We start from the raw sequence: 16,830 nt of genomic DNA, 5'->3' as shown, positions 1-16,830 counted from the left end.
GATTTGGTGGGGAGCTTGCTTCCTTCCAAACTATGTGGTACATGTAGAAGTTTGGAAAATAGTTTCTTCATAGTATCATCGTGGCCCCAAATCCTTGGGAGATCCAGGTTCAGTGAAGATTCAGTTCCAGAATATAAAGATGAGCTTTGAATTCTTTCTTCAAGACCAAGGGTACAGTCTAACAGGAATCTGCTGTATCTGGCTTGCCTAGGCCTAGGCTCCATGTTCAGACCTGCCATTGACAGTAAAACAGTTATATTGCGTGTGCTTAGTCACTTAGTTGTGTCCCACTCCTTGCAGCTCCCCAGACTGTAGCCCTCCAGGCAGGAATACAGGTGTGGATAGCTTCCAGGGGATCTTCCCAACCCAGGTCTCCCATGTTGCAGGCAGATTCTTTACCAGTTGAGCCACCAGGGAAGCCCAAGAATACTAGCATGGGTAGCCTATCCCTTCTCCAGAGGATCTTTCCAACCCAGGAGTCAAACTGGGGTCTCCTGCATTGCAGGTGGTTTCTTTACCAGCAGAGCTACTAGGGAAGCCCAAAACAGTTGTATTATTTGACTATTACTGTGTGCCAGGCACTGTGCTAAGAATTTTCCTTGTATTTTCATTTATTCTTTTACCAACTCAAAGAGTTTGGTGCTCTCATTCTCATTTTAAGATGAGGAAGTCTAGGTGTCTTGCTTAATGATTTCATGGCTAGTATGTGGCGGAGCTGAGAGCTGAAAACAGGCAGACTGACTCCAGAGTTTGCGTATCCCTTGATTTGGAGAACAGGCTGACAGCTTGCTCAGTGTCTTTAGCTGAAATGATGCTGTGAAAATTGTCCTGGTAGCTGGAGGGAATTTTCCCCAAATGATTAGGAATCAGTATTAGGAGATGATTGGTAAATGATAACTCTTTTAGGGCTTCCCTGGTGGCTCAGCTGGGAAAGAATCTGCCTGTAATGTGGGAGACCTGGGTTTGATCCCTGGACTGGGAAGATCCCCTGGAGAAGGGAACAGCTACCCACTCCAGTATTCTGATGTGGAGCATTCCCAGGACTGTATAGTTCCTTGGGGTCATACAGAGTTGGACATGACGGAGCAACTTTCACTCTTTTAAGACCCACATCTACTAAATTTTTTGGTCTATAGTTTAATAGTGATTCCAAAGGAGGGGAAACCCTTTCTGGAACCCAGTCGAGAGTCATGACAGAGGTGGCAGTGATCATGAAAGTAGGGAACCTGGAGGAGCAGAGGACCCCGCATTAGAGGTCTGCACTTGGAAACCAAAGAAGCTAAGAGAGAGAAGAAAGTGAGAAGCGGCTCTGGAGGACTGGAGTGGACTCTGTCTCACTCTCCACTCTAGTTAGCATATGTTGGAAGCCCTATACTTGAAACTAGTCTGGCCTTTTGTTCACTGCCACCTTGGCTACCAGGTTCTTGTGTGTTCCACAGAATAGCTATGGGCACAGCAAAAGAATGTTCATCCTGCATGCCCCGAAAGCTTTAGTGCTGCCAGTCTTGGGCCCCCCAAATGTCCCTGTTCCACAGGAGAGGTTGGAGAAGAGGAACCAGAAATAAGGGTCGTAACAGTAACCCTCATGTGCCAAGGTCCCTGTGAAGCAATGAGGTGTTAAAGTCGCAGGGGGTTTAAGGACACAGGGTGGGTTTCAAACTGTTCAGGAACAGATCACACCGGGAATAATTCTTAGGAATCAGGTACCTAGGAGTCATTCTGACCAGGGGTTGGCCCCTCTTTCTTACCAAATCATAGTCCTTTCTTTACAGAGACTTCACAATGGTCATCGACACCTAGACACTTAGGGATGGAAAGGGGGTTGGGGTTTTATAGAGAGTCCTACGTGTTTCCAGAACGCTTCTGTAATCAGTACAACCCAGATGTTCAAACAACTGAGTCATTTTGGCAATTCTTGCTTGTTTTCTCCAACTCTCCAGAAAACCACTTAGCTGGTAAACTCATTGTCTTTCCTTACTTGAAAATTTCAAAAGCATCCTTAATGTATTTATTAAACCTGTTAACACATCTACTTTAAACTGAAGCATATCAAAGTTTTTTTTCTCAAGTATATCTGCCCTCAAACGGAAATTTTCTAATACATGATGGTGGTTGGGTGGTATTCTAGCCTGAGTTACACAATTTAAAATGTAATTCTTAACCACAGGAAAGTTAGCAACCTTGTTTTATGGAAAGTTCTTGTTGATGGTATGGGAGGCAGTGTAATATTTTAGTAATACAAATGTTTCAAGTCAAATGCCATGGCATATGTTGGTGTCTTACACTTCAAAAATAGTTTTTTGAAAAAAATGTAGTCTACATGTTACCAGTATAAAACAAGAAACTAAAGCAATTCTCGTTTCTTCCAACAAAACCTTGATCCCACACCAGTCCTTCAGCCAAAGTAGATGAGCCAGAAGTATGAAAGGCAACAGTTGCTCTGCTAGAAGTGAGGCAATCAAAAACATCCAGAATGTTCTGTGTGATGATGGTGTGCGCCTTTCCAACACAGAATAATGGTTGTGTGTAGTCATTGAGCTTTTAGCTTGTGTTATTGCTCAAGTCTGGCTCTATCTAAGTGAACAGTGGATAATAATTAATAAACAGTCATGTCAGACACTGTTTGAGTTCCTGACATGCTCCGTTGCTCGGGAGTGTCTGATTTTGCAACCCCATGGACTGTATCCCACCAGGCTCCTGCACCCATAGGATTTCCCAGGCAAGAATACTGGAGTAGGGTGCCATTTCCTACTCCAGGGGATCTTCCCAACCCAGGGATGAAACCCCTGTCTCTTGCATCTCCTACATTGGCAGACATTCTTTACCACAAGCGCCACATGAGCCCAAAGCTCCTGACAGTGGCCACTCATTTAATCACAACCATAGGAAGAAGCTGGCATTGGACATAACTTTCACAGTTTCTATTTGTGTCACCACCATACTCATCTATTCCAGGAGACCTGTGTGTGCTTACTGAGGTTACCAATCCTAGAATACTGCTTGAAGGGAACTTACATAGTAGTTACAATAGTATGTATGTGCATGTACACACACGTTTGTATGTATACCTTCAAGAGAGAAAACAGACATCGCAGTAGATTTTATAATCCTGTCAGAATGGGAAGAGAGACCTTGCCACCGTTTGATTTGATAAAAATCTGTATTTAAACCCTGTTACCACCTTGCTTTCCCATCTTTATATGAGGCGATGTTCATATTGTCTTCCCAGGACACGTTACACACACACCTTTTCCGCAATCACATATGCATGTGGCAGTTCATCAGTACGTAGGCGGTTTATGCGCACTTGTCTCCGTGCAGGTTTAGCTGCCGGCACCTCTCTTTCTGACTTAAAGTTTGTAAGCCTTTGCTGAAATGAAGTTGGTCTGGAGGTGAAATTTGCGGTGCAGCTCGTTTACATGCATATAAATACATCTAAAGTGGATGTGCCTGTGTAAAGTCACGGATACCAGAGGCCTTACCATGTGTGCTGGTCAGACGCTGAGCTGCACGAGAGTGAGAGGCCACAAGATGGCAAGCTAACACTGGAAAGCATGTGTGCAGTTAGGGTCCCAAAACTGAACGAGAAATTACATTTTCATTGTTTTTATTTCTTTTTATTTCTACTTTGTAAAGGGTGTGGGCTGATACGTGGTGGTCATTTACATTTTTGAATACTTACGATTGGAATAACTATTGAAACAGTTTTAAAAATTGGGAGATGACTATAATAGATTGGCTGTTGATTCATTTTAGTATAAGTAGGCCACGGTTTACAGTAGAAACAGACTAGAGTCACCTTGCATGGATTATGCGTATTTTTAACTTTTCCCAAAGCACCAGTCAAAAAGTCTTGTTTTGATAAAAAGATCATGCTTTGTGTATATGCAAGGGAGACTTGGAAATGTGACTTTTAAACTGAGCATGTTGCCATTCCCAACAAAATCAGAATCATCAAAATCAGAATTTGTTGCCTAACAAAGGAGAAAAACAAAAATAACTGGATGTGGTGCAGTTGGTTGTTACATGGAATACCAACATTCCAAAGATCTTTGAAACTTTGTACAGGAAGATTCTGGAAGGCTAGATTTGGAGTTTTAAAAAATCGAATTCTTGCTCTGTCATTTCATTTAACATTAGGCAAGTCACTTTATAATTCTGAGTTGTCATTTTTTCATTTGTAAGTATTTTTAAGATTTCCTCTGATTCCAGAATGCTATAATTTTTTTTTAGTTTATACAATGTAGATATGCTGTGAATTTCATGAATACATTAATTGATGCCAGCAACTACTATGGATTAAGCCCTAAAGGTATGATGATGAAGGCCTTGAGTTTTGCCTGCATTCAGTATACTTATAATTTAGAGTGGGGTTAAGAAAACAAGCAAATAATATAGGAAGAAGTGATATAATAAAGCCATGTGCTAATTACAATATCTAACACTTTAAAAAGTAACGTCTATATGCTGATGCTTCACGTGGATCATCTCATTTAATTTGTTCAACAACCCTATGAGATAGGTATTATCTACCCCCATTTTACAGCAAAAATTTGCTCTCTAGTAGAAATACTTGATCTAAGCTTTGAAATGAGAATTTCTCAAGCTGGAGAAAAGAAGAATGGAATAATACAAAATATTGATTACCTTACATGTCACTATAATATAGCCATGATTTTAAAAAAGATAAATCTTATAATCATTTCTGTGGAACTTCCTAAATTGTTTGTTATACAAGGAGGTCTTGTTATTGTACATGCCATTTCTTTTTTAAGGTGATTCTCTTAATTATCAGAGATCTTTCTATGATATCAGGTTTATATAGTAATATAATCAGTATAATGTCTCACTTTGCATCCACACAATATATGTTCTAGGTACAAGAACCACAATCTGGACCTTGGGGAATTCAAAGGAAATATTGAACTCATCTAGCTATACCTTCCATTCAGTCCAGCATTATTATTGATCATCTCTTTCAGTGTTATTTAGGAATCTCACTGCTTTATCAGGCAATCATTTAAATATCAGGCAGTTCAAATCAATAGAATGTTTCTATATTAGGTAAAAATCTTTATGATGTTCACCCATTGGTCCTGGTTCTCAAATCTTGGAACATGAAATAAGCAATTTGTCTTCCAGGCGTTGGGAAAGTCAGTCCCTATCATGTTTCATTTCTGTCATTCAGTATATTGGTCATTTCTTCTGTCTTCAGTAATGCCTTCAGGAAGCATGCCTTCTCTGTCTTCATCCTAATCACTAACGTGAATGTAGTCAGGAACTGTTTTTGTCTGTAAATAAAAGAGGCTAACAAGTCAATGACTTCCCTAAGGTGGAAGTTAAGTTCTCTGTCACATAACAAAAATAAAAGCATGGAGGGACTTCTCTGGTGGTCCAGTGGTTAAGAATCTGCCCTCCAATGCAAGGGAAGTGGGTTTGATCCATGCTTGGGAAAAGAAGATCCCACATGGCACAGAGCAGCTAAACCCACACACTTTGGAGCCCATGTGCTGCAACAAAGACCTCCCATGCTGCAACTAAGACCCCAAGCAGCAAAAATAAATAATAAAATATTATAATAATAAAAAAAAGCATAGAGACAGGCGGTGCAGAGCTGATGGTGACTCCATATTGCATCATCAGTGTCACAGGAGCTATCTTTCTACTCCTTTATCCATAAGGTCCATAAGCAGCTCCAACTATGATGTCTCAGGCAGAAAGAGGATGGGGAACAAAAAACATGCAAGGTAGTTCAGCCCCACTTTTTAACTCTTCCCCAAAGCATCGGTCACCATATCTTGTTTTGACAAGAAGGTTCTCACCCTGCTAAATCTGCGTGCAAAGGAGACTTGGAGATGTGCTTTTCCTTTTTTTAAGCAGGGGACATTGGCATCCCCAGCAAAATCAGAATTCTTTTAGGTGGAGAGGAATAAATAGATGGAAGAGGCAAGAGGAACACATTTTTTTCCCCCAGAAACACTGTGCTTCTCAGTACTATGGACCTAAAAAGCTGTGGCAATACAAAGATGTGAATAGATGAATAAGATAAGATTCTCAACCTTGGTCATAGTAGTTTTAACGTCATCATCAAATTAACGTGATTAGGAGCAGTCTTCTCTAGGAAGATTGGCTTATCAGGTTTGCTAATCTACAGAAAGTCAAGTCTCAAGTTACTATACTTACTCTCCTTTGAGATACTTTTTAATTGAAGTCACTTGGCTAACCTGATGATTCATACTTCTTTTAGTAACGAGATTGATGATCATCAATTTAGTTAATGACATTTTTATAGCAAGAATGTGGAAATTGTGTTGCTTAATATTTATCACTAAAAATTAATTTAAAAATGTGTCTCCTCTGCCTCACTCTACTGCAGTTTTACCAGTGACCTTTTCCTAAGGGTCAGGACCCTGCAGTCCACTTCTTCAATGTCCTGTTACTCTGCACAGATGAGTAGCGTCTGCCTCAATTCTATACCATAGTTGTCCTGTCAATCTCTACTCTGATAGGAGCATGTCTGAAAAATTTTAAGATAAAAATAAGTTAACAGAAATTACATATATTACTTTGATCTGAACATGTTTTCTTTTTCCTTTTAATAGAACATTAGATCTCCATAGCTGGGGAAGGATCTAATACTTCACCTGTAAGTACAGGGACTGTTGACTTACGCAGTAATTTCCCTTTGCTTTCAGACACAATATGTGGGTACATTATAGAATTGTGAAAGTTCATCTTTGTCTTCTCAGAGTCAGAAAGTTGTTTACTAGACCCTCTGGCACAAGAAGGACTTCCCCTGGTGGCTCAGAAGGTAAAGAATCTGCCTGCAATGCAGGAGACCTGGGTTAGATCCCTGGGTCGGGAAGATCCCCTGGAGAAGGCAGTGGCTGCCCACACCAGTATTCTTGCCTGGAGAATTCCATGGCAGGCAGGATAGCTCTGTGGAAAATTCTCAGAACTCACCACAATCACCAATGCCTTTTATAGCTGAAGGAAGATTTGCTTTGGAGAGAAGACCCAAATCTATAATGAAGAAAGAGCTGCTGGCAGGTCTCTTCCACACCTCCCTTGGGCTTTTGTCATTAAAATTCAATTGAACACTGATGCTTTTTGTCTCCCCAGGCTCCACCTCTGCTTTCTTTCCTCACCAGATTTTCAGAGCTGTGAAATGGCCTCTTGTTTATGCTGTCATACTAAATATACAAATAAAATGTAAACTAGGGATGAATTCAATCAGTGTTTATGAAAAGTGTTACATACCTGTGATGGGATATGAGCTAGAAATATTTTGAGATGGGGCTCTTTGGGGTTTTCAATTGCTTTGTTTATTAAAAACTTAAAAGCAAAAGTACATGCAAAACAATGAAAAGGTTTGTAAAGAAAAAGTTCATCTCTCCTCTTATTGTGACCAGTGTTGACATCCTTCTCATTCTTTCTTCCTATTGACACAAAAATTCTATACATACACATATGTCAAAGTTAGAATGCTTGAAGCCTGAAAAGGAAAGGCTGATCCGAGTCATACCTCTTTTTTCTAGTATACAGGGAAGAAGTTTTTGAAGAACATGAATTTTATTAGGACTCTTAGTTGCAAGATCTAGAAACTTAATTTAAACCAATTTAAACAAAAATGGGGTCTTACCTTCCATGTAAGTAAACTAGAAAGGGTAGGGTGGAGCCAGTGTCCGGGACAGCAGGATTGAAGAATCAACATCCTCAGGTCTTTGCCTTTCCCCCACCTCCTCTCTAGTCTGCAGTCTGTCTGAAGAAAGCTGGCTTTATTTCCTTGGAAAGACTGGAACCATAACCACTTGCATGCCTAGGCATTCTTTCATCCAAGAACTTGAAAAAAAAATTTTTTTTCCTTCCAGCTCCAATTAGAAGAAACCCTGTGGCCAGGGGCAAAATCTGTAACCGGAAATATTTTTGCAGAAAAGTACAAGGAAGACAAAATCGTTGCAAATCAAGAATGAACGTGAAAAGTGTTAGTTGCTTAGTTGCATCCAACTCTTTCGGACCCCATGGATTGTAGCCTGCCAGGCTCCTCTGTCTGTGGAATTATCCCAGGCAAGAATACTGGAGTGGGTAGCCATTCCCTTCTCCAGAGGATCTTCGCAATCCAGGGATTGAACCCACATCTCCTGCATCATAGGCAGATTATTTACCATCTGAGCCACCAGGGAATGGCTTGAATTAAATCTATTTACTGATCTGGAAGCCTGGTGTGGTGAGCAGGTGGTTTAAGGGAGACCTATGGTGATTTTTAACTCTGCTTTTACTAGATGAGTGTCTTTGAAAAGGCAACTGCGTTTTGGGATCTCACCTTCTTCTCTGTCTGCTTCCTGGGCACCAGAAGCATGCAGGGGGTTAAGTGAGGTGGTACATTAATAAATACAGGACACAGGTGTGAAATACTCCATGGCACTTTCACCTCCACCCTTGTTAATAGAAGTGGAAATTTTCTTGAGATGGGAATTATGTATCTCTAAAGATGCACAACACAGTGTCTTCTATTAATTGTTGCTCAATAAATATCAGTGTATCCATAAGAGAAAGAATAAAGAAGGCAAAGTTTAACTGCCAGTTTTTCTCAAATGCTTTGAGTCTTCACTGACACCCAGACAGCTTCCAGAATGTTTGTACAGGAAACTCATTTTGTAAATTAAGCTTTAAAGAAAAAAATTATCCCCGTTTCTATCTAAACAACTTCACGCATGGCCTTTGCTTCCATTAGCTTTAACTCTTCTCCGTATGCAAAATGGAAAAGCACAAATGTACATATGTTTTCATTCCTTTTAGCTTGAGCAGAGCTTGTTGTCAGGTGAAGAGGCTGAGGTCCCCAAAGACATTTTGACAGCAAATTCATCCTCAGACTGAAAAATTTCCTGACCTCCATCCCAGTTGTGTACACAGAACCCTATTTTCTAGATTCCATGCCATGATCAGGGCCTCCAAAACCTTAAACCTCTGTTAACTGCAGATATATATACATACATATATATACACACACACACACACACACACACACACACATATATATATATATATATATATATCATATATCCTAAAGGAATATATATATAGTGTGTTACTTGCATTCAATATAAGGCTTTCAGTGGTTACCTGCATTTGTGATGGCTACCTGTTTTCATAGCACAAGGTGAAGTAAACTGGATATAAGTGCCTGAGTCCAGCAGTGACCTGTGGAATAAACTGGAGGAAGGGGGACCACAAAGTTCACATCCTCTCTGCTCTCCAAGACAAGTCCTTAAGACAGATTACAACTGTTGTTGGTGGCATGATCTGTGGGCTACATAATGACACAACCTTTGTTACACATGAATTGTAATGAGACAGTTTAGGTTAAAGGAGGGAAGGCCAGGGAAGACATGACATAATCAGTTTTTGTTAAAATTACATTTTTATGCACTGACTTTTTGTTTAAAAAAGTCACAGCAGAGAAGAATGATTTCTGAGCTATCTTTACCAGGGAGGTTTGCAAATCCTATTCTAAAATTGTCAGAACAAGTTTTATGTCACAGAATAATCATGCCCAGTGTGGCCAAGTAGTGATATCAATGACAGCCAAGTAACACCACAAAGTCACTTCATTTTTATTCTGGAGAAATGCACATGTGTTAGCATATTAAATCCAAAAAAGGAGGAAAGTGAAAGCGATAGTCAACATCTTTTTTTTTAACATTTTTTTTACACTAACATAACAGCATAATACACTGTTACTGTCTATCCTAGAGGGAGATGTACCAGCAAATTGTAGGCAAACCACAACCCTTGTGAATTCCTGCTTGTAGAAAGGTCCAACAATATGGAAATTTACAAAATCTTTGAGTGTTCTATGGTTTAAGATAAGTGTTCAGAAATTATCAGGTGGGTGTATTTTTTTTCTGGGTTCTGCTCCCCATCCACGTGGGACCTACCTCCTTCGTGACTACAGTGCCCCTTGCACATGTCTGCTAGTTCAGGCTCAAGTGGACTATCCCCCAGGAATATTTGTATTTAAGTTGCCTTGCATGCATGCTCAGTCATGTCCAACTCTTTGCAACCCTACGGACTGTAGCCTGCCAGGCTCCTCTGTCCATAGGATTCTCCAGGCAAGAATACTGGAGTGGTTTGCCATTTCCTTCTCCAGGGGGTCTTCCCCACCCAGGGATCGAACCCAGGTCTCCTGCATTGGCAGGTAGATTCTTTATCGTCAGAGCCACCTGGGAAGTTGGATACCAATAAACGATGGCTTTCTTCCCTTTCCCCTAGTCCACTTCTATCCAGAGACACTTATACTGCAAAGTGTCCTGGACTGAACCTTCTCACCGAATGTGCTCCTGTGTGCCCCTGGCTCAGCTGCTGTTCCACCCTCATCACGGTCTTTCTCCACAGAGACTGAGCAGGGCTGAGTGAGGGGAGCCTTGGCTGCAACTTGAGAAAGATCGCCAGTGCCTCCATCGTTGCTTGGAGGCCATCACATTTGTCAGAAGTGTCACTTTTTATGTTTTCCAGTTGATAGATCTAAGTGCTTAGAAGAATGTTGTTGGATTTCTTCAAACTAATTTGCAGTTAACTATTCAAACACAACTCATGTAGCCTCATGAACCCTACAACCAAACAATGAGACCTCTGTCTAGTATATACAACTGAGCATGAAAATTTTTAAGAATTTCTCCCAAATGACATTAAAGTTGACACACTTTGTTTGCCAAGGAAGCCTGCTACTGCTAAGTCACTTCAGTCGTGTCCAACTCTGTGTGACCCCATAGATGGCAGCCCACCAGGCTCCCCTGTCCCTGGGATTCTCCAGGCAAGAACACTGGAGTGGGTTGCCATTGCCTTCTCCAATGCATGAAAGTGAAAAGTGAAAGTGAAGTCGCTCAGTCGTGTCTGACCCTCAGCGACCCCATGGACTGCAGCCTTCCAGGCTCCTCCATCCATGAGATTTTCCAGGCAAGAGTACTGGAGTGGGGTGCCATCGCCCTCTCCACCAAGGAAGCCTAGTTCTTGCTTAAGGGAGATGCAGGTTTTGCTTTGTTTAAGCCTCTTGTGTGTCACAGAGTAACTTTGTTTCACCTCCCTGGGCTATGCTTGTGGCCAAGTCTGAAGAGTGCTTCTGGAGCAGGGGAGGGGCCCCTATCTCAGCACATGTAACATACTTGAGGTTGTGGCATTCACACGTGGAGGACTTGAGTCTTTTAGAGTATTTTTGGAGGCAGCACTTAATAAAACACTTGAGGACCAAAAAGCTCAGTTCAGTGACATTCAACACAATGCACAGGCATGAAGTCACGACCAGGAAGAGGATGAAAATCGTTTTCTCTGTGGGTTTGGAGACAAAGCAATCCACAGTATTGGGGCAGGGCTTCAGATCACACTTCAGGAGGTAGGGAACATGAAAGCCATCATATAGCTTGTAAAATAAAACCAGGAAGCCAATTTCGAAACCGGTTTTAACCATGAGGCTGATAAGGTACGTGTACCACAGGCCCCCACCCATGGTGCCTGGGCTGACATAGAGTTTCTTCCTGTGCCTTTTCTCTCTACCCTCACGATAGGCTACATGTAGAACCACCAGCAGTGAAGGCGTGGAGACCATGATTAGTTGTAAGGCCCAAAGTCTGACCTGGGAGATGGGGAAGAAGTAGTCAAAACACACATTTTCACAACCGGGTTGTCTAACGTTGCACTCAAACTCTTTCTGCTCTTCTTTCCACACGTGTTCTGCCGCCACCATGTAGACCAGCAAACGGAAGATGAACACGACAGCCAGCCAGATCCGCCCAATCCCCATGGAGTATTTATTTACTCCACTCAAGAGGTCTCTGAGGAACATCCAACTCATGGCTGAGATTCCAAAGAAGGCAAGATTCTGCAAAAGAAAATCCCTCATGATTCATTTATCTTGATTCCATTGATTGTTTCTGCTACCTTACCTGTTGGTTATGGAATTGACATTTTGCATTATTACAACCCTGGATATTGAGGGCTCTCTAAGAATCCCATAGGATATCCTCGCTTTCATACAAGGAGATGACACAGCTGGTCTACAGGACATAAATGATCCTATGTCCAGTTTGATTTGGAATTTGTTTGGTCACCCAGACTACCCCATCTCCAAACAAATCCTTCTAATTTATGACTTCTCTCTCAGGGTGGTTGGGCTCTGTGGCTGAGCTGGAAAGAATTAGATGTGACCCCCTAGGTGACCTGGGTACCTTCAGATAACCTTCACATGCCATCTTCTCTCTCTCTTTGTATAATGTTCTTTTTTTTTTTTTAATTGAAGTACAGTAGATTTGGGCTTCCCTGGTGGCTCAGACAGTAAAGAATCTGCCTGCAATGCAGGAGAACTGGGTTCTATCCCTGGGTTGGGAAGATTCCCTGGAAGGGGGCATGGCGATCCACTCCAGTATTCTTGCCTGGAGAATCCCAATGAACAGAGGAGCCTGGTGGGCTACAGTCCATGGGGTCGCAAAGACACAACTGAGTGACTAAGCACAGCACACGTAGTAGATTTAAAACATTGCTTTGGTTTCAGGTATATGGCAAAGTGATTCAGTTATGTGTTTTTTTCAGGTTGTTTTCCATTATATGTTATTACAAGATACTGAGTAGAGTTCCCTGTGCTATGCAGTTAATCCTCATTACTCAGCTGTTTTACGTATAGCTATGTGTATCTGTTAATCCCCAACGCCTAATGTATCCCTCCCCTCCTAGTACGCTGTCTGTGCTGCTCAGTTCTCTTGCTCCCCTCTCCACCTCTTCTGCTCTCTTCCCTGTAAAAGCAGATGGGAAGCTGTCATCGTGGTGACATGGTCTTTCTTGCACTCTGCTTCCATCTTGCTGTAGAACTGAACTCTGGTCTGGGCCCTGATTTGTGTGTTGGGCCCACAGAGTGCTCAGCACTCTCTGTTTAGCAGTCTTTTGAGTTGATCTCTCACAGTCACCCCAGAGAGGCGGGGTTTTGTCTGTCTGTGGTGGTGGTGGTAGTGTTTTTTCAGATGAGAAAGCAGACTCTGAAAAATAAAGTCATCTGCCAGGCTCACAAAAAAAAAAAAACAAAAAAAACACACCAAAAAACCATTGGTCTTAACTCTCTACCACAATCAAAATATATGGACTGGAGCTCCAGGTCTGCTACTAAGATACTGCGTTATTTCTCAGGTGAAAATCTTGCCACTTCAGGTTCTATCTCCAATTACAAAGATGAATTACTTCTTGCTTTCTCTATAGACTCAGCTAAGGGAGTATCATGCAAATGACGATGTAAGGGAAACCAGGGGGTTAAGAAAATGGGGATGTTGTGGCAACAACATTCCTATCAGAGCACATCACATGGTCTCTTCCAGAGGGAACAATATGTAATGAGCCCTTGTGCTAGAGCCCCAAGGAGATGTATGAAAGTTAAGAGGTGTTTTCAGAAAAAACAAAGACACAGGTACACAATGCCCTATTCAGTAGGGAATAAAATACTTCAATGTCCTTGGCTTCAGAACACAAACAAAATTGCATTAAATAAAAAGGATTCTCAAATCCACCTCAAAGGTTAACATCTCCATGAATTATTAAAACAAAGCCTCAGAGATTAAAAAGGGGAAAGGGGGATATTATGTTTCCTATGACATGTGTCACTGGGCATTTGTCCATGTTACTCAGGAGGATGTTTATGTAATGTTGCAAAACGTTTAAAAGTAGCCTGTTGGACATTTTGGAGAAGGGATAAAGGTTAAGAGATTATCTTCCTGTTTTTCCAAAAGTAGTAAGAAAGTGATCAGTGTTTAAATAGAATCAGAAGACTGCTGCCATCAAAAGTGCCGGGATTTTGAGTATCATCTGACTAATGTCCATCCTATTTTGAATCTCTCTGCTGGTAGAAAGGCAAGTTTTCTCAGGAGGGAGGGGTGTTCTAACACCCACTTTACACGAGGGTGCTTTTGCACTGTGGATAAGAGCCTGGGCACAGTGTTGGACCCCTTGGGTTCAAGTCCAAGTTCATCTCTGATGCGGACAGTACTTCCCTCATGGGACTGAAAACAGAGACTGACCCATGTTAGGTACTCAGTAAGCATTATCATTATGATTTTTAGTTTTGCCATTTTATTGATGTCTAAGTGAAATCTTTCCAATTGCAAGGTAAATGCATTTTTTCTCCTCTAGCTCTGTTCCTATGAATATGGGTAATAGGAATCTCCCAATAGCCCTTTTGAGCATTTGAAAGCTGTGAAGTCATCAGCTCAACATTTTAATCTCTTAATAATGTAGATCACCTCCTTAATTTTAAAAAGGGTCTTTAATTTATCCCTTTTCTTAAATCACTAAGTATTGCTCCCAATTTTTGAAGAGTCTCCACTTATCATTTCTAATGTACAAATTATCCTGTGACTTTCTCCTTTCCCTTAAGAAGCAGCAGTTTACTGCACAGGAATTTTAGTTTGGAAAACTCCAATTTTTTTTAAAAGTAAAATGTTCAGTATTCTAATATAAGGAATAATTTTGAAAATTAGAAATTTCCCCCAAACATTTGATCTCAATTAAAAGTGAGAGTGGGAAGAAGGTGTGAGAACAATCATATTTCCACATGTGAAAGAATGAAATTGGATCACTTCCTCACACCATTAAAAAAATGAACTCAAAATGGACTGATGGCCTAAAGAGCTAAAACCGTGCGTACATTTGTGTTAAGTTGTTTCAGTCGTGTCCAACTCTTTGTTACCCTATGGACTATAGCCCCCCAGGCTCCTCTGTCCATGGGAATTCTCCAGGCAAGAATACTGGAGTGGGTTGCAAAAACCATAAAACTCAAAATCCTCCACCAGCTATTCTAAGGTTCTACGAACTGATTCATCCAGACAAAAGGATTAACCTTTTTTACTTTTTTTTTTTTAATCTTTAATATGTCAATAGGATTTCCAGTATCACCAAACCATTTTAGACTTTTGTTCCTTCCCTCCTCACACACTGGACTTAATGAAAGAGTGCTTTCTATTTTAACAATACATTGAGGTCACTGAGTAAAATTTTCCAGTTGCTATCTGTTTCAGCTAAGTACCATAAGGAAGGTTCCACCATAACAACCCTCTGGAGTTAGGAAAACTACCACAGACCTAGAGCTTCGGTGGGTCATTAACTTCCAACTGGTCTTTATTTCTTGTGATGAAATGATGTGCCTTTACTTGCCTAATCCCTTCCTGATGTGTATCAGCATTATTCAATGTCTTCTAATTTAGCCATTTTAAATAAATATGTCTGTAAACATTGAATTTTTAAAAATCTTATTTATTTATTTCATTACTGTAGTACTTGACTGATTTAAAAAAAAGAACAGTAGTTTCTTACAAAATCCTAAATCTGTTTTTTTTTTTTTAATAAAAAATGAGATTTTAAAAAAAGAAAAATTAATGGAATCATAGCCCTCCATAAAACATGACACCCTGGAGTGAGAGTATAGCCAGGATAAATTAAGTAACTCAGAATTTGGAGACAAATACCTCCTTTGAGTGTGAAATGAGTAAAAACCATTATGGAAAAGGATTAGCTCTTTATAGAAGAAACCCACACCAAAGAGATCATCTGTCCTGTATTCCTGGGATATGCTGGAAAGTACTAGAATGTTGGTAGATAACAAGGAGTAGGAGTATGCAGGACTTCAAACAGCAAGGTAAGAATTGGGAATTTCATAGCAACCAGAGGGTACCTGAGTAAAGTGGGAAGTAAAGAAAGAAACGGAAGACAGTCAATCGTGTGGTCCTGTGACTGGCATCATGATAGAGCAGCAAAGATTCACAAGGGACTAGAGCTCTGTGTGAAAGATGGGTGAGCAGAAATGACCTAAAATGACATATACCTACCTGCTCAGTGTCTACACGGCTCTCTACATGGAGAGAATACTGAAATGTGTGGACACTATTCTCCTGCAGCCAAGGATACTGGATTTTCTGAGACAACCCCCACTGCAAACGTGCTGCGCTGTTGTCAGAGCTACTGAGAACATGTGCAAGTCTTAGGTTCAGAAAATGAGTTCCATTAACCACCTGGCAGAGCAAGGAGGGCTAATGCATCTGGCATCTCTGGAGTAAATGTCCATCACAATCATTTGCATCTCACTACTCCAAGTGACCTTCTGAGTAATCATGTCCTTGCCAAGACTCCTTAAGCTATCCAAAGAAGTTTTCCTGACATTAGATACAGGAGTTCCAGTCCCTGGAGAGGCACTTTATAAATCAGGCTTCCCAGGGCTTGGTTAATCTGGATGAGTCCCTTGTGGATGAGTCCCTTAAAGCTGACTCCGCTTGGGGTGAACTAACTATACACCCGAACTTCTGAACATTTGGCCTGAGTACCAGCCTTCCCATCCTTCTCTTATTGCAGGATGAGCCTTTGCTATGCTAGCAACTTCCCACACGGGAGGCTTCTTGTGTGGTTCAGGCATCAGCAAGCCAAGTGCCCTCCCAGGGCTCCAGATGGCACTGTTCAAGAAACCCTGGCACTGCTGGAAGCCAGGGACCTGCTCCATCATTACCAAGGACAACATCATCAGCCTCCGTGCCCAGCTGCTTTCCCTTCTCAGTAATAATAACACCTTGGATATTATTATCCTTGGATAGGGCTTGACTATTTCCAAAACATCTCACAGCATCTCGTCTGTCCCCTGCCCAATCCTCTGTAGTTGGCAGTGTACAGTAGGACCCTCAGTGCAGTGATAAAGAAACTGAAACACAGAGGGGGAAGAGGCTTGTCTACAACTCCCAGCAATCAGGTGGAAGTCCAGCAGCAGAAACTGCAGGACGGGTCTCCAGTTCCCCCTGAAGCTGGTTTCTGTCCTAC

General features: G+C 41.3%; 1 protein-coding gene across 1 annotated transcript; it reads right to left on the bottom strand.

The window, feature by feature from the left end:
- Positions 1–9,590: 9,590 nt before the first annotated feature.
- GJB7 (gap junction protein beta 7) lies at positions 9,591–11,848 on the bottom strand. The gene has a single exon (XM_070796120.1). It carries the CDS (start codon positions 11,846–11,848, stop codon positions 11,042–11,044), a length of 807 nt encoding a protein of 268 aa, XP_070652221.1. The 3' UTR covers positions 9,591–11,041.
- Between the last annotated feature and the right edge of the window lie 4,982 nt (positions 11,849–16,830).

This window comes from Bos indicus, chromosome 9 (genome assembly GCF_029378745.1).
Source record: "Bos indicus isolate NIAB-ARS_2022 breed Sahiwal x Tharparkar chromosome 9, NIAB-ARS_B.indTharparkar_mat_pri_1.0, whole genome shotgun sequence".
In the NCBI taxonomy this organism is placed as follows: Eukaryota; Metazoa; Chordata; class Mammalia; order Artiodactyla; family Bovidae; genus Bos; species Bos indicus.
The sequence above is the reverse complement of the archived record's forward strand: the minus strand, read 5'-3'. Positions and strand labels throughout refer to the sequence as shown.